The sequence below is a fragment of the Mustela erminea genome, chromosome 18 (assembly GCF_009829155.1).
Source record: "Mustela erminea isolate mMusErm1 chromosome 18, mMusErm1.Pri, whole genome shotgun sequence".
Classification (NCBI taxonomy): domain Eukaryota; kingdom Metazoa; phylum Chordata; class Mammalia; order Carnivora; family Mustelidae; genus Mustela; species Mustela erminea.
In genome coordinates this window covers 39,549,275-39,567,904 of record NC_045631.1, presented here as the reverse complement: position 1 = coordinate 39,567,904, position 18,630 = coordinate 39,549,275, and the positions used below count along the sequence as shown (strand labels likewise).

Genomic DNA, 18,630 nt, shown 5'->3' with positions numbered 1-18,630 from the left:
TACAAGGAACAACATACTTCAATCATATAACACTAAAATTATCCATTACTTACTTACTACAAGAAGATGGGTGAGTATTTTTTTCCCATGTTGGAAAAAAACCATATTCACAATGATTACTTTTTTGGAATTTCGGTTTAAATGTGATAAAATGAAAACATGATTAAAAAAAAAAGTCATACATCATACTAAATGTGGGTTATACCAATCAGGAAGTTAAAAGTAACTAGCATGCTTCACCAAAACCTAACTGTTTCAACTAGGGAGCTATTTAATTGACAGATCACAGGAAAATTTTGTTCCTTGTATCCTCAGTCGATAATTAAGTTGTGCCTATACTAAAAAAACCCCTAAGATACAAGACTCATTAGGATTTGCAAGATAAGTAAGCTGAAAAAGCTGCCTTACCAAATAATTTATTAGAAGTTTCCCAAACTATAACGATTTCTGGTACTTTCAAATATAAAATGATTTCCAATCAACTTTTTTTTTTTTAAGATTTTATTTATTTATTTGACGAAGATCACAAGTAGGCAGAGAGGCAGGCAGAGAGAGAGAGAAGCAGGCTCCCTGCTGAGCAGAGAGCCCCATGTGGGGCTCGATCCCAGGAACCTGGGATCATGACCTGAGCTGAAGGCAGAGGCTTAACTCACTGAGCCACCCACCACCCAGGTGCCCCTCCATTAACTTTATAGGAACTCATAAAGCAAAGTACTTTTGCATGTTCAATTTATTTTCTTCATTATTAAGAATTTGGAAATCCATGAGGCAGATTATTCTAAATTGAAACCCAACCCTCATTCTTTTTGCCTTTTCATAAAGCCTAATGTGCTCAGACCTCAATGTGAAGGGAGAAAAAATAGCACTAAAAACCTGACTAAACAAAGCATTATTTGCCCAGTATTCTAAAATAAATTGTTCCCACTCCAGATCTTCAATATCTTTGGTCATTAGTAATACTGACATATTTCAAAAAATGTTTCAAAACAAACAGTACATATGTGTAGGCAAAGTAACTCACATGGTATTAGCCATGGTTTTCTTATACCTACACTGCTTTTTGGAAGTTTGCTCCACAAAGTTAGTTAAAATACATGTCATTATTGGAATAGAAGTACTCAAAACAGCAATAACAATATATATATGAACATGAGAATATACAATGCTGAAAATGGTTAAGTGGATTTATCAAACTAATACATCTCTTGTAAATAACTGGATGAAACCAGAGGTTTTCTCTCACTGAATTGGAGCTGGGATAAAACTACCACCTCTGCTATCCCAGGATAAGATAAACTTCTGAAGTCCCAAACACTAAGTAACGTCAGAACCACATGCTCTAAATACTAGTTTCTTTAATCATTCAGCATTACTAAATCTTCCTAAGGAACTCTGCTACACACCCTTCAATTTCTGAACAGAAGCTATTGTTAATAGAACATTTGATGACCATATACGTATGGCATTTTTAGTGATACAAATGCTATATTGACAGCAAGATCCACTCTTCAAGCAAAAAAAAAACCAACGTGGGAGGCGAGGTGGTGAGAGGAGACAACCAACAGGTAAATGCAGGCAATAATAAAAACTGTTCTCGGGGCGCCTGGGTGGCTCAGTGGGTTAAGCCGCTGCCTTCGGCTCAGGTCATGATCTTGGGGTCCTGGGATCGAGTCCCACATCGGGCTCTCTGCTCAGCAGGGGGCCTGCTTCCCTTTCTCTCTCTCTGCCTGCCTCTCTGCCTACTTGTGATCTCTCTCTGTCAAATAAATAAATAAAATCTTTAAAAAAAATAAAAAAAATAAAAAAATTAAAAAAAATAAAAACTGTTCTCAAAAACAAGTGTCTATTCCCCCGAACTCAGTTAAGTTCTATCCATCTGAAAAGAAATTGTTACCATTAATCACTATTAATTTGGAGGATGTCAAGACATTGAATTTCTGGCAAGGCATTTTCAGTCTTTTAAACGATATTGCTTGTTTAATTTTGACTGTGTCTCCCAAGGAAAATAACAGAGATACCACAGAAGGGATCTGTATGCTCCACTCTAAGAAATTTTTGTATTCACTGTCTGGAAGTCCAGTGAATGAGAAAAAATCTGTAGTGCACACATACAAACATATAATGCTCTCTAAAACCCAACTAAAAATATGCGTGTTGACTCTAAAATTATGTTTACATATTGTGTCCTATGCTATCATACTGTGTCTCCAATTCTTTCCTGATTTACTTTTTACCATTACTGCACTAGTTCCAATTAACTGAGTAGAGGAAGAGAGAACTTGCGATATGAATCCACAAGGAATCACTGCAAAGCAAGTTCTTTCTGAAAGTCATTCTAGTGTTCTAGTCTCAAGTGCACTTCCATATTCCCAAAACTCATGACAATAAAAATTCTCCAAAAAGCCTTAATGAAACTACTCCCTCAAGAAAACAAGTATTCTGAGAATATTTCTTATGTTCCCTTCAACAACTAAGCTACTTTACAAATTAAAACACTTAAAACATCCATTTCACTGTATATAAATTTTACTCTTACCCCTTCAAAGTCAACTCTGGCTAATGTTATACACAACACACTAAAATGCTTATAGTGAATATACTGATGTTTGCAATTTGAGATGAATCAGAACAAAAGATGGATTAATGGAGAGATGGATGGATATGATAAAATATATAGCACATATTAATTGTAGAATCTAGGTAGTACATATATGGATTCTCACCATAATTCTTTCAACTTTTCTGTTTGAAAAATTGTGATAAAATGGGAGGTTTAGGGGTGAGGGGAAGGACTAAGGAACTTTTAGACCCTCACAGCTAAGAACTCTGCAGTTTGATTAATTCAAACTAATTTATGAATAATTATCACTTTAAGTCAGCAAAAATTACTCATACTGACATGTAAAAGAAATGCATGGATTTTTACTAATTAGCATAATCTCTCCCCTAGTATTCAACATTTCCTCACTCATAAGACAGAATTTACTGACTTGCACCACGTAACCAGGAACTGTGCTATACACCTCTTATTTACTAGCTAATTTAATCCTCACAACTACTCTCAAAGTAGGTAGTTATTATTCCCACTTTACATATGAAGACACATTTGCAGAGAGAAATCAAATTATTGCCAAAGTCACAAATCAAGATCAGGATTCCACTCAGGTATAACTCCAAAACCCATCTTCTTTTGTGGACAAAGGTGAGTCCACAAAGAAACACATCTCATCATCCAATAAGAACAGTTTTCAGTAGTAATTAATCTTAACGATTAAATTTCAAACTAACCTGCCTTTTTTGCTAAAATATGGTAAAGGCACTATTATCATTTTAGAGAAAGACTTTGAAAATTGCCAGTGGTCACAGGGTAGGTAAATGGTGATGCTGTTAAAAAAAATCGAATTCTCCTTAGAACCAATTTTTGCTACGCTATATATCAACAAAAGGAAAAAGGAATAAACAGCTGAATTTCCACTAGAAACATCAGTTAAAAGACAAGAGTTATCAAAACATTGTCAATTACGAAATAAACTTACAGCTTTGAAGACTCAGTGGATAGCACACGCACAAATGATAGACGACCTAGGCAAACAGCTTCAAGATAATGCAAATGAAAATTTACAATTTCTTACATTTCCAGTCAGGTCTAAAGCACGAATACCAAGGTGATTTAAAAACAGTTAAGATAATGCAACAGAAAAAGCTTGATAAGCTCTGTTATCAACCCTGTGTATTCAATAAGCTGGAGCTTTATTTTTCTCACAGGAGCTTACAACTGAAGATCTCACCACTGGAAGTACCTACCTTTAGCAGTTTTAGGTATGTGAACTCTCCACTTCTCAAATTCTGTGTTAAGAGAAGACCAGATTCACCTACTTGAATAGCTAACCAATAGCAAGGTGTTCCAGTCCATGAGGAAGACTGGGGGCTTCAACAAAACATTAACAAGACTAACTGCCAGTTCCTGATGACCCAGCCTAGTAAGAGTAAGAAAGGGCTATATATATTTCTAAGTAAGAAAGGGCTATAGGCAAAGAGCTCACCTGGGGAGCGGACTCCGACTCAAAGACCGTTTGCTCATGAAAGGGCTGCTGGACCGTCTGCGACCATAGGGACTGGGTGATCTCCCACTGTAAGAGCCACTCCTTTCATAGCTGGAAGAACGTCTCCGACTATAGGGACTCACAGATCTTTGTCGTCTACTGTAGGGACTGGGTGACCGGGTGCTGGATTGGTAGGCCGAAGGCTCCTTGTAAGGAGGGCTAATTGACTGCCTTCTTGAGGTACTTCCAGGACTCTTCTTGTAGGAGTCGTAATTACTAGAGGTGTGAGATCTTGGGGGACTAAGGTCATAATCTTGGCCATAAGAAGCTCCTGACGGGCTATCATCTTGCTTGGGGCTGTCAGACCATTTCCTATGAGGACTCCTGGATCTCCGTTTGGGGCTGTCCACTGTTTTGTAGCTTTTGGGTGTTTCCCTTTTCCGATGACTTTTACTCCGGTCTTTGTGCCCAGACTTCAACTCACGTTCTTTCCGGGTCTTCTCTTTATGGAGTTTGGATGACCTGGATTCTTTGTTGCTGCTGCTTTTGGATATCTGTGCCTTCCCATAGTCCTCATTCTCTTCATTTGAACGCTTTGAACTTCCTGATACCCGGTCCTTCATCGATCCCGATTTGCTGGAGACTTCCTGGTTTTTTTCTTTTTCTGTTTGTTTAGTTTTTAGTAAGTCCCGGGAACGTCTGTGCTGGTGGTGACGATGTTTGTGCAGGCGGTCACTCCGATCAGTCCCACGACGTTCATCATTCTCCCTCCTGTCCAGTTTGAAGGCCATGTCATCAGAGAAGGTATCTGAATCAGAGCTGATGTCATCATACTCCACCAAAGGCTTGATAATTGTACCCAAAGGTGCTGCTTCGGGGGTCACTAACCCCATGTCTTTGGAGTGCTTGGATTTATGCCGCTTGTGCTTCGACACCAAGCGGTGACGCTCTCTGCTGTTGGAGCTGCCACCTCCCGATGACGGCTGCAAAGTTCCAGAAGCTCCTCCACTCCCGTCCTTCTTGCCCCCATGTCTCTCTGGATTGGGCATTCCCTTTCCCCTAGCCTCAAAAAGGGGAAAAAGTTCCCCAGCACTCCAAAAAGTAACCCCCACCCTCCCCCCCAACCCCACGCCTACCAAAGCGCCCCTAGAACGGGGTGGGGAGGGAAGGGACGGTAGTCCAGGCTCCTCCTCCCTCCCGACGCCTCAGCACCCTCCTACATGAGGTAGGGGGTGAAGGAGCCAGAAAACAGATGAGAGTTCCTCAGCAGTGGAGTTGCGAGACAAGGGGTAGCTGCTCAAGTCTGTTTCCCCTCCTCCCCCCGCCGAGCCAGTCCTCAGGCCCGGGCGCCGGGGAGGTCGAGGAAGTAGGAAGCCGACGGCCTGGGGCTGTGGGGCCGACTCCGGCTCTGGGGCCCTGTGAAGACTGCGCGGGCCCTTCCCCTACCCGGTAGCCCGGCTCGGGGCGGCTTCCTGTCGCTGGGGTCCCGCGGCCTAGGTGCCTCACGCCCCCTTTGTCCCTCGCTCCTGAGAGAGCCCCTCTTCTTGCCTCCGCCTCACCTTAATGCCTCACACACTCACTCGCTCCCTCACACAGACTCAGTCACACACTAGGTTAAACCGAAACGGCACTTGGGGGGGGGAGGGGGCAAACCCAGGAAATACCGCGAGAATCCTGAAGACTCTCGCGGTATTTCGTGCTTCCCTTTCACCTCTCGCCACGGCTTGTTCAAACAACGCGAGAGTAGGTCTTGAACAAGAAACGCGTTCCGCCAGATTCTCGCGATAAGCTCCCCGCTCTCCGTTTGAGCAGAGCTTTATTGAAACGGCGGTAGAATTTTTTGTTTATTCAAAACTTTATTGGTAACTCATTGAACAAAAACTCCCAGGCTCCGGCACAAAACTAATTTTGCATGCTTTATGACAACTCTTTTAACTACCAGTATGAAAATATTGTCAACGGGACAAAGGGCGAGTGTGGAGACACTTCAACCCAAGTCCTTAAGTATTAACAATGCCTCCTTCCATAGCGTATACTATGCGCCTCATCTCTAATTCTCATACTACCCTGCAAAACGCGATCTCCTCTTCCCTATTTTACATATAAGGAAACTCGGAGTCACAGAAGTTAAATAACTTACGATAACAAAGCTAGTCCAGCAAGTGCCAAAACGAGATTCAAATTCACGTCTAACACGAAAGCACAAGCTCTTAAATAGTGTGGCACTTGCTCTCTCCACTGTTTAAAATCTTGAAAACTCATCACCTTTTCGGATTGTCTGTAGCTTTTCTGGAATCATTTAGCCTTTTATCTTCACACAGAAGATTATAATTACGAACAAGTAGAACATAGTATTCATGAGCAAGAAAAAAATAATATCCCGCCCTTCATATTTTACTTTTCAGAACTTTGCACACATTATCTCATTCCATTTCCACAGTCATCTGAATAGGATTGTATATGTGAGGAAACTAAGGCACCAAGGACTCAAATAACTTATCCAAAATTCTTCATTCATTTATTCATCAAATTTATCTATGAGACTTTACAGCCCTCCTCTGTGAAATAGTGTCCTTTCTCTAAGGTCATCAAGCAAGATATAGAGAAAATATTCGTACCACAAGATACAGATGATTAATGTCATAAGAATGAGTCAGAGCACTGCAAAGGTTCTAAAGGAGGATGAAAGTGTTAAGAAAAAGTTTTATAAATGTAGGGCATTTGAATAGGATCACGAAGATTAAATGGGATATGTATAACAAAAGTGGGAAGACCAGGGTCACATGGGTGGCTCAGGTCATGATCCCAGGGTCCTGGGATTTACCCCTACATCTGGCTCCTTGCTTGACAAGGAACCTGCTTCTCCTTCTGCCTACTGTTCCCCCTGCTTGTGCGATCTCTCTCTTTCTCTCTTTCTGATAAATAAATAAATAACTTTTTTTTTTAATAGGAAGATTAGCCAGTAAATTAGGGCCCAGAAATTACCCTGAATATAAGCAGAAGAATCCACTCTCAGAATCACTCCTGGAAAATGTTCTTGTTGGGGAGCCTGAGTGGCTCAGTTGCTAAAGGTCTGCCTTCCACTCAGGTCATTATCTCCCTGTCCTGGGATTGATCCCCACATTGGGCTCCCCGCGAGGCGGGAAACCTGCTTCTCCCTCTTCCATTCCTCCTGCTTGTGTTGTCTCCCTTTGTAAAATAAATAAAACTTAAAAAAAAAAAAAAAGGAAACAAGTGCTGACAGTTAAAGAAAAAAAAAAAAAAAAGGAAAGAAGATTTTCTTGTTGCTTTTGGTCACATGGGTACCAAAAAGAAAATTTTTTACCTAGATGTTTGAGTCCATAAACATTTGCTAAAAATGAAAAAGGTAATATTTTTAATTAACCATGGGAGGAAGTTTAATGCCATCAAGAAAAAAAGGATTGACATAAGTACTGGAACTCAGGTATAGACATAAGTACTGGAACCATTCATTGCTGCAAGAGAGCCTGGATATAAAAGTCTCCACCAGTGTCTGACATGATGGCCAATGGGATGACTTAGCAACCAAGTAGATGAAATGAGTGAGCCACCTTATCAAACACTGGCATGAGTTCAGCAAAATCACTCTGATTTTTTATGTATTCTAAATGAGATTAAGTTTTTGACCCAGGATACACCCACACCCATGGAAAAATGGGAACAGCAGAAGGAATTAATGGTAATGTGTCAAATGAAATCTTGAATAAAATTCATCTAAATTATATAGTAGTTGAGGGGCACCTGGTGGCTCAGTGGGTTAAAGCCTCTGCCTTCGGCTCCGGCTCAGGTCATGATCTCAGGATCCTGGGATCGAGCCCCGCATCGGGCTCTCTGCTCAGCAGGGAGCTTGCGTCCCTTCCTCTCTCTCTGCCTGCTTCTCTGCCTACTTGTGATCTCTGTCTGTCAAATAAATAAATAAAATCTTAAAAAAAAAAACAGTAGTTGAAACTTTCTTAATTATTGATTACCTATTGAAGACTAGAGACTCCTAATGAATGAATGAATAAATGAAGATTTTACTGAATTTTTCTATTTCTATAGTACTGTTCAATTTTCCACAGAACTCTTTTAAGTCTGTCAGTAGATATCAGTTGAACAAAAAATCCAGTAAGGTGGCCAAGATTGGTATTACTACATCCATCTACTAAAGGTTAAAACCTAGACTCAGGAATTGGAATACGCTTCCATTAAGTGTAGGAAGGGCCAGGAGCAGGGAAAGCTCTTTCTTTAATCTTAGACCAGTACTCTTTCTATTGCAGTACACTTTCTCTTTTTGGTGGATACATTTCTACTCTAGTCTCAATAATCTCTAAATAAAGCTGGGAAAAAATTTTTACTCTAGGAAATATATTTTGTCCAAGTGTTTAAATACAAAATCAAGTGTAAACTGCAGAAATTTGTCCAACAATTGGTGAAAATAGTGCTTTTTATAAAATAAGGTTGCTTCACTCTACAGAAAAACTTTGAACTGAGAAATTCCAGGACTGCACGATTTGCTTTATTTGCATGACCTCCTAGGACAGGGAGTCAGGGCAACTTTATGAACCCCACGGTAATCAGTTAGATGAAGGCTATACTTTCCCTGTAAATTCCTCAGAGCAAGTCAGAAAGCGTCTCTTTAGGCTGTACTCAAGAGGAAATATTTAACTAAAGTCAATAACTCCCCCAACCCTGCCCCGGATCAATTTATTAGTTTAGATTTTAGGTTTAAAGAGTCCTGTGAAATCTCCCTCAAAGCTTAGTCATTGGGGCACCTGGAGGGCTCAGTCATTAAGCATCTGCCTTCAGTTCAGGTCATGATCCCAAGGTCCTGGGATTGAGTCCTGCATTGGGCTCCCTGATCAATGGGAAGCCTGCTTCTCCCTCACTCTCTCCCCCTGCTTGTGTTCCCCCTCTTGCTGTGTTTCTCTTTGTCAAATAAGTAAATAAAATCTTTTTTAAAAACTTAGTCATTTAAAATTTGACTAATGTCCCTTTTTTTTAAAAAATTTTATTTATTTATTTGATAGACAGAGATCACAGTAGGCTGAGAGGCAGGCAGAGAGAGAGAGGTGGAAGCAGGCTCTCCACTGAGCAGAGTGCCCGATGCAGGGCTCGATCCCAGGACCTGAGCCGAAGGCAGAGGCTTTAACCCACTGAGCCACCCAGGCACCCCTAATGTCCCCTTTTTGCCATATACAAAGACTGCTCCTATGTGCACCTTGAATGATTTTCTTGTTTAATGACATGTCTCTCCTTTCTTTACTTTTGGAGTACAAATTATTCAATAATGTCATTTTATCCACATTTTCAGATGAGAAATAACCTCTTATTCTGTTCTGTAACCAAACTTTGGTAAAGTTTACTTTATTTTCAAGCTTAGAAGCTTTAAAATTACCTAGCTACACTTGGTATAGACATTATTGTGTACAGTTTCCATGAGGAAATGTAGCTGCATATCTAATATTGATATTTTGGGCACAACAATAAATTAACGAAAATTTGGGGGTATTGATTATTGTAACCAATCATATTTTCAGAATTCTAAGTCAAGTGAGTCCATCTAAGTTTGGGGCTGTGTTTGTATTACCAGTTCCTACCTAATACATAAGTATTAGGATTCCATCGATGCTTGTCAGCATTTGATTTGATTTGATTTGATTTAAAGATTTTATTTATTTATTTGACAGACAGAGATCACAAGTAGGCAGAGAGAGAGGAGGAAGCAGGCTCCCTTCTGAGCAGAGAGCCTGATACCCAGCTCGATCCCAAGACCTGAGATCATGACCTGAGCCGAAGGCAGAGGCTTTAACCCACTGAACCACCCAGGTGCCCGCTTGTCAGCATTTTAAATATGAATTATCTTTCAGGGGTGCCTGGGTGGCTCAGTCGGTTGAGGATCTGGCTCTTGGTTTCAGCTCAGGTCATGAACCCAGGGTCGTGGGACTGGGCCGTGAGATGGGTTCTACACTCAGTGGAAAGTTGGCTTGAGAAGATTCCCTCTATTCCTCTCCCTCTGCTACCCACCCCCCATTTGTGTGTTCTTGTTCTCTTTCTCTTAAATAAATAAATATATCTTGAAAAAAATAAATATAGGGTGCTGGGTGTCTCAGTCCTTAAGCGTCTGTCTTTGGCTCAAATTATGATCCCAGGGTCCTGGGAGCCCCTGCATCAGGCTCCCTGCTCAGCAGAAAGCCTGCTTCTCCCTTTCCCACTCTCCCTGCTTGTGTCCTCTCTCTTGCTATCTTTCTCTTTCAAATAAATAAATAAAATCTTTTAAAAAATAAATATGAATTATCTTTGAATATTCTCACTTGGATAAAATGCTCTCTGTACCTCAATTTTAAGGTTGCTAGATTTACATTATATAATATTTGGAACACACTTTTTAAAAAATATTTTATTCATTTATTTGAGAGGTAGCAAGCAAGAGAGATGGAGAGCTAGTACACACAAGCTGGATGAGGGGCAGAGGCAGAGGGAGAAGCAGACAGCCCGATGTGGGGCTCAATCCCAGAACCCCAGGATCATGACCTGAGCTGAAGGTGGACGCTAAACTGACTGAGCCACTCAAGTGTCCCTGGAACACATTTTTATATTAAGAGTATTTATTGATTATCTGAAATTCATATTTAACCAAGTGTTCTGTATTTTATCCAGCAACCCTATCAATTTATCCCAATAATATGCACTCTCTGACATGTAGGGGTTGGGCTAGGCAATGTTATTAGACAGTAGTCTAAGAAGTGGACCGGGTTAAACCTTCCTGGAGGTAGCAATCTTTTTTTTTTTTTTAAGATTTATTTATTTATTTGACAGAGAGAGACATCACAAGTAGGCAGAGAGACCGGCAGAGAGAGGGGGGAAGCAGGCTCCCTGCTCAGCAGGGAGCCCAATGCAGGACTCGATCCCAGGACTCTGAGATCGTGACCTGAGCCAAAGGCAGAGGCTTAACCCACTGAGCCACCCAGGCACCCCTGGAGGTAGCAATCTAACAGGGAAGATAGGCATTGAACCATCATGTACTTAATACATTTATATGGCGAAAGTGCTATTAAAGAGAAGTTTGAGGGGCACCTGGGTGGCTCAGTCAGTTAAGCGTTGGAGTCTTGATTTAGGCTCAGGTCATGATCTCGGGGTTGTGAGATCCAGCCCTACATTCGGCTCTGCGCTCAGTTTGGGGTCTGCTGGAGATTCTTTCTTTCTCCCTCTGCCTCTCCCCCCACCTTGCACACGCAGGCACATATATTCTCTCTCTCATATAAATAAATACCATCTTTAAAAAAAAAGAGAGAGAGAGGCTTGAACTAATGTAACAGAGGACTTGATAAGTCAGGGGCTAGAGAAGGCTGCTCTAGTCTAGAGGAAGACAATTAAATTGACATCTGAATAAGAAGACCTTAGTGACATGAAGGGGTCAGTTGGAGGTAAGTTTCTTATAGCACTTAAAAAGTCCTGTTCAGGGGCGCCTGGGTGGCTCAGTGGATTAAAGCCTCTGCCTTCGGCTCAGGTCATGATCCCAGAGTCCTGGGATCGAGCCCCACATCGGGCTCTCTGCTCGGCAGGGAGCCTGCTTCCTCCTCTCTCTCTGCCTGCCTCTCTGCCTACTTGTGATCTCTGTCCGTCAAATAAATAAATAAACAAAATCTTAAAAAAAAAAAAAAAAAAAGTCCTGTTCAAGGGGCACCGGGGTGGCTCAGTGGGTTAAGGCCGCTGCTTTCAGCTCAGGTCATGATCCCAGCGTCCTGGGATCGAGCCCCACGTCGGGCTTCCTGCTCAGCAGGGGGCCTGCTTTCTCCTCTCTCTCTGCCTGCCTCTCTGCCTACTTGTGATCTCTGCCTGTCAAATAAATAAATAAAATCTTAAAAAAGAAAAAGAAGTCCTGTTCAAGCACACTGGGAGAGAAAATAGTGCAGGGATTTTCTTTTCTTTCTTTAAAGATTTTATTTATTTGACAGAGAGAGAAAACAAGAGAGCACAAGCAGGGGCAGGAGCAGAAGGAGAGGGAGAAGCAGGCACCCCATTGAGCAGGGAGCCCAATGCAGAGCTTGACCTAAGGACTCTGAGATCATGACCTGGGCCAAGGCAGATACTGAACCAACTGAGCCACCCAGGTGCCCAGAGTGCAGGAATTTTCTGCATGAGAAAGGAGGCTAGCATGGCTGGGGGACTGACAAGGGAAGAGGAGGTGGGTCTAGCAAGGTTTTGTAAGCCCAGTAAAATATTTGTCTACTGGGCCCAAGTACAGTTGTAGGTAGGCAGTGGGGATTCAGAAATGAAGGTCAAATCCTGCCCTAAGAACCCCACTACATGGTGACTAACGGGAATGAGGATAAAGAGGAAAAGGTAAGAAATAAAATTTTCAAATCCTACTTTCAAGGAGCATGGTTATAGATATCTCTGTGGTAGTAAACATGTTGCCAGACACTTAAAAGATTTGCTATTAAATTTACAGTGCTGTGCTTGCTCACCTGATCTGTAGTTATCTGCTGAAATATTTTTGGAAGATATTTGAATAACATTTTTGAAATGTGGCAAGTCTGAGACTGAAAAGTCAGTAGAGATCCACCACTTAATATCACTGCAGGGAACTAGGTAAAATCCAACTTCATCGCAGCTATTTTCAAAGACGTTTGGAAAAAGAACATTAAAACAAAACCGAACAAGACTTGACTATGTTAAGAACTTTCACCGAATACTAGCTTTGTATCTTAGCCAGCTTCTTCAGTTGCAGTGACGACCAACTTCTCAGTATGACTCCAGATTTCTCCTTATGTGGATTTACGGAAAATCGTACTGTGAAGTACAAACTAAACTGATTTTTTTTTTTTACTGTGATTACAAAATAGTGACACTACCAATTGTGAGACACCTTGGTATATAATTAAAAGCATCTGGGGGCGCCTGGGTGGCTCAGTGGGTTAAGCCGCTGCCTTCGGTTTAGGTCATGATCTCAGGATCTTGGGATGGAGTCCCGCTTCGGGCTCTCTGCTCAGCAGGGGGCCTGCTTCCCTCTCTCTCTGGCTGCCTCTCCATCTACTTGTGATCTCTCTGTCAAATAAATAAATAAATAAATAATAAAACCAACTCATGCCCCTAACTGCTACAGGTTTACCTTAATCCAAAGGTAATCCTAATACCAAATCTTCAAAAAAAAAAAAAATTGGCATTGTGTGAGAAATATTTCTGAAATTTGAGAAAAAAATTAGGAAATGGGAATTAAGTGAATTGGGCTGGTTTGGAACGTCGGGTTACAAATAGCCAATATCATTTTAGTTTTTCCATCTAGTATCTCAAGAAAGCGTATTATCTTTAATAAAACATATCTGATACCAATAACTAGTCCTTCAGTAAAGAGATGCCGGGATTTTAATTTACAAACTCCTTTGCCATTCCGAAGAAGAGTAAAGCACCTACAGACATCAAATACCATACCTAGTTGCAATGTCTTGAAACAACCGAGAGCTAAGGAAAGGCGTGATCGGAAAAATCTCGCGAGAAGCACCGCATTTACTATTTTTCGCGATATTTTGGTGCCCAGCCTTTTTCCTATGTCTCGCAGGATCACGGTTAATCTCGCGATATTTGGGAAGTTCCGTTGGGAAGATGGCGGCGGCCGGGAGCACCCTTCTCTTCTTGCCGCCGGGGACTTCAGACTGAGCCTTCCCGGGAAGAGTGGGGACGGCTTGTGCCCTGCGTCCCGGGAGCCCGAACCAACTTGGTTCCCTCGTTAGTGGTGGGGAAGGGCTTATCCTCTTGTGTAGGACTCAGTACCTCCCCACCGTCAGGATGAAGGCTCAGGGGGAAACCGAGGGTGAGTGACTTGAGGGGGAAAGCAGGGGGCGGGACACAGCTTGGGGGAGCCAATCTGTGAGAAGAGCTGGGGGAGCCGATGCTTCCGCGAGGGCAACGCTCCCGAGGTCGTGGAGTCCAGGAGGCGGGATAGCTTCTGACTGTGCCTTCTTTGGTGATCGAGGGCTCTGACTTTGGTGTGATGGGGGCTCTCAAGTTCTGTGAAGGTTTCCTGCTTAGCTAGGGACAATCAGTTGGGCCTCAGGAAATTTTTAGCCTAAAGTTGATGGAAGACCAGGCGAATGAATCTAAAACTTGCTTACACCTCGTAGGTGTCAAGTATTGGAGGATGTTTTGGTATGAGTGAAATGATTAGGATCTCGTGATTTTAAAACCCACTAGTTTCATAGAATGTCACAATGTTCAGATCTTGTATCACACTGTATATTTGTAAAATGCGTTGCTTTTCATCCTTTCAATGGCTGTACTAACTCACAACTGCTGAAAAAACAACTTTTCTGTGGAACCTTACTTAGATTCTCTGAAGTTCTACACTCTTAAATGCTTCATTAGCATTTTGGATATAGATCTTTTAATAAGGATCACTGTATTAATGTTTACTCATCAGTCTTCTCCACTTTCAGCTTTGTTAGATCAGGGAGCTTGCCTTACTCATCATTGTGTAGTCCCTGGCACAAAAAGTGGTAGAGCATTCGTGTAAAGTAATTATCATCAGGCTTTTTGAGGAAAAGGGGGGTGGGGAGTATATTTTAAAGGAGAGGAAGAAGAAAGGTTTACTCCTTGGGTGCGCGGGATTGGTGAGTGTAAAATGGAAACTGGATGAGGCAGAAATTTTGTCTAATTTGCCCATTACTGTATCCCCAACATATAAAATAATGCTTGAGTGAGTGAGTCTTGAAAGTGGAATTGTCAGCAATGTGTCCAAACCGTAGGCTGGCTGAAACAGCCTCCAAACTGATTTTCCAGAAGATGAGGACATTGGAGGAAGGAATTTGAATCTTGATTTAGAAAATGTCACTACCTTGACTGTGATTGCTGATATTCTATTCATCTTTCTTTTTTTTTTTTTTTTAAAGATTTTATTTATTTGACAGATAGAGATCACAAGTAGACGGAGAGGCAGGCAGAGAGAGAGGGAAGCAGGCTCTTCGCTGAGCAGAGAGCCGGATGTGGGGCTCTGTCCCAGGACCCTGGGACCATGACCTGAGCCGAAAGCAGAGGCTTTAACCCACTGAGCCACCCAGGCGCCCCTCTATTCATCTTTCAGTGCCAACATCACCAGTCACCTTTTCTGTAACATCCCCAGGACTGATACTGAACTTTTTCTTTTTTGCGTTTCAATTGTAATGTGTCTGTTTTTAACACCGTATCTCATTTTTGCTTTCTGTGATGGTTATTTCCACTTTAACTTATGCACACCTCCTCACAGATACCATCTCAGGGGTATTGTGTGTTTTTGTATTGCCAGTGGTCTCTAGAACAGGTTCTCATTTATACTAAGAAGTATAAGAATTAGAGGAAGGATCAACTGTATTTCAAAAGTAAAAATTTTAATTAAAACTAATTCAATAAAGTAATACAAATTCAAAAATAACAATCAACTAAATTTCAGTAATGAAAATTATAATTCAGAAATAAAAATTAGGAGGGCTGGAGAGCACAAGGGTTGTTCAGTCCAGGAAACTGAGGACTTTTCTACCTTTCTCTAACCTCTGCTGGAAACTCATCTTTTAGTCATTGACATATTCCGTATCCATATAGTTCTAGTTTGATTTCAAACTGGAAAAATTAAAATGGCAAATATAGCCTGTTCTCTTTCTTTCTCTCATTCTTCCTTTCTGTCTCTCTTTCTTTCTTAGATTTTATTTATTTATTTGACAGACTGCAAGAGAGGGAATACAACCAGGGGGCATGGGAGAGGGAGAAGCAGCTTCCCGCTGAGCAGGGAGCCGAATGGCGGGGCTCCATCCCCGGACCCTGGGATCATGACCTGAACCGAAGGCAGACGCTTAACGACTGAGCCACCCAGGCGCCCCTACAGCCTGTTTTCTTGATAATACTTATACACTAATCTCTTAGAATTATGTTAAAAAATTAAGAAAGTCTGTATTTCATATTGAAAACCAACTAACTATTGGAAGGCCATGTTCAGATATATGCTCTACATATATCATGCAAGGGATTTCATGCATTATCATGTAATGATTTTGTCACTAAATGTAGTCTTAATCCTGAAACATAATTAGAAGTGGTTCTTTTTTTGGCTTTCATTAAAAGAACTGAATAGAAATCATTTATATTTTGTAGTGTTCATTTGATTAGACCCCAATTTCTGTGTCTTCTTGTTATTAAAACTAAAGTATTTGTATATTTTGAAGTAAATGACATTAAAAAATATTTTCACTGAGTTTGTTACCAGGATGAAGTATGTGGGGTTTTTTTGCAAGTAAAATTGTGAAGGGTCTTGAAAGAAGAATTTCTAATGCTGTTTTCTGATTTATATCGTAGAGTCGGAGAAGCTGAGTAAGATGAGTTCTCTCTTGGAACGGCTCCATGCGAAATTTAACCAAAATAGACCTTGGAGTGAAACCATTAAGCTTGTGCGTCAAGTCATGGTGAGGATTACGCTGGTGGATAAAGTGTCATGCTTAGATAATTATTTAATAAGCTAAGCTCCCTGTGTAGATTTTTTCCAGATTAGTTATTATAGTATGTCCTCAGTTTTTTGTCTATTTGTTTAAGAGTGAGTGTGATACCGTGAGAGGGCAGGGCAGTGCGAAGGTGGGAGTTTCAGAGAGAGAGGGAAAGAGAGAATCTCAGGCATGCTCTTTGCCCAGTATGGAGTCTGATGTGGGGCTCGATTTTTTTTTTTTTTTTAAGACTTTATTCATTTATTTGACACGGAGAGAGAGCACAGGTAGGCAGAGAGGCAGGCAGAGAGAGAGAGGGAAGCAGGCTCCCTGCTGAGCAGAGATTCCCAATGCGGGGCTTCATCCCAGGACCCTGAGATCATGACCTGAGCCGAAGGCAGAGGCTTGACTCACTGAGTCACCCAGGCTCACCCCTGTGGGGCTCACCCACCCCTGTAGGGCTCAATTTTATGACCCTGAGATCATGACCTGAGCTGAAATCAAGAGTCAGACGCTTAACTGACTGAGCCTTTCAGGCGCCCTCAGCCACTTGATTCTTTTTTTTTTTTTAAAGATTTTATTTATTTATTTAACAGAGAGAGATCACAGTAGACAGAGAGGCAGGCAGAGAGAGAGAGAGGGAAGCAGGCTCCCTGCTGAGCAGGGAGCCCGATGCGGGACTCGATCCCAGGACCCTGAGATCATGACCTGAGCCGAAGGCAGCGGCTTAACCCACCGAGCCACCCAGGTGCCCCTCAGCCACTTGATTCTAATGAGATGGTAATTTCATTGTATCTGTACTACTAATAAGAGTTTGCAATTGATTTTTTGTTTTTTTAAGATTCTATTTATTTGGTGGAGGGGAGCTGCATAAGCTAGGGGAGCAACAGAGGGAGAGAGAGAAGCAAGCTCTCTGCGGAGCTGGGAGCCTGTTGTGGGTCTGGATCCTAGGACCCTGGGTTCATGACCTAAGCCAAAGGCAGACGCTTAACCAACTGAGCCACGCAGGTGCCTTGGAGTGGATTTAAATAAAAAACAAACAAAAAAAACCCGATTTATTTAGTTTAGAGAGCTTGTGAGCACGGGGAGAGTGGAGGGGCAAAGGTATAGGGAAAGAGAGGTTTTTTTTTTAAGATTTTATTTATTTGACAGAGATCACAAGTAGGCAGAGAGGCAGGCAGAGAGAGAGAGGGGGAAGCAGGCTCCCCGCTGAGCAGGGAGCCTGATGCAGGGCTTGATCCCAAGACCCTGAGATCATGATGGGAGCCGAAGGCAGAGGCTTAACCCACTGAGCCACCCAGGTGCCCCGGGAAAGATAGTCTTAAGCAGGCTCTGTGCTGGGCTCTATCTCACTGAGATCATGATCTAACCTAAAAGCAAGAGTTGGATGCTTAACTGACTGGACCACCCAGGCACCCCTAGAGTTTGCAGTTGATTCTTTTTTTTTTTTTTTTTTTTAAGATTTTATTTATTTATTTGACAGAGAGAGATCACAAGTAGGCAGAGAGGCAGGCAGAGAGAGAGAGAGGGAAGCAGGCTCTCTGCTGAGCAGAGAGCCCGATGCGGGACTCGATCCCAGGACCCTGAGATCATGACCTGAGCCGAAGGCAGCGGCTTAACCCACTGAGCCACCCAGGCGCCCAGCAGTTGATTCTTAATTAGCTTCACCTGTTCACTCTAACTTTTCCTCTATAGTACTACTTCTTGAGTCATTTACCATTATGGGGAGCTCTTACATGAAAGTTAAGTGGAAGACGGTGTAGGGACTGGCTATTAAAAGTTCATCCATATGAGTCCAGTGGTAGTCAAATGATGTAGGAAAACTTTACTTCCTTTTTTTTTTTTTTTAAAGATTTTATTTATTTATTTGACAGAGAGAGAGAGAATTACAAGTAGGCAGAGAGGCAGGCGGGATGGGGGACGGGGGAAGCAGGCTCCCCACTGAGCAGAGAGCCCGATGAGGGGCTTGATCCCAGGACCCTGAGATCATGACCTGAGCTGAAGGTAGAGGCTCAAGCCACTGAGCCATCCAGGTGCCCTGGAAAACTTTACTTCTATGATTTGACCTGGGCGATGCTTATATGGATGTGTTCACTTTGTGATATTCATGGAGTTCTTCATGTAAAATTCATATACTTTTTTAT

At 42.0% G+C, this 18,630-nt stretch overlaps 2 protein-coding genes across 8 annotated transcripts in view; one reads left to right on the top strand and one right to left on the bottom strand.

Annotated features, from left to right (window-relative positions):
- The window catches only part of CDK12 (cyclin dependent kinase 12), an 83,568-nt gene extending 77,867 nt beyond the window's left edge, over positions 1-5,701 (bottom strand). For all 7 annotated transcript variants that reach the window (XM_032319620.1, XM_032319618.1, XM_032319619.1 and 4 more), the window contains exon 1: positions 4,044-5,701. In XM_032319620.1, the coding sequence (XP_032175511.1) occupies positions 4,044-5,092 (1,049 nt within the window). In that variant the 5' untranslated portion in view covers positions 5,093-5,701. The remainder of the gene's footprint in view (positions 1-4,043) is intronic.
- A 7,912-nt stretch (positions 5,702-13,613) lies between these two features.
- The window catches only part of MED1 (mediator complex subunit 1), a 28,522-nt gene continuing 23,505 nt past the window's right edge, over positions 13,614-18,630 (top strand). Inside the window, exons 1-2 of the mRNA XM_032320347.1 lie at positions 13,614-13,857; positions 16,365-16,471. Coding sequence (XP_032176238.1) covers positions 13,833-13,857; positions 16,365-16,471 — 132 coding nt within the window. The 5' untranslated portion in view covers positions 13,614-13,832. The remainder of the gene's footprint in view (positions 13,858-16,364; positions 16,472-18,630) is intronic.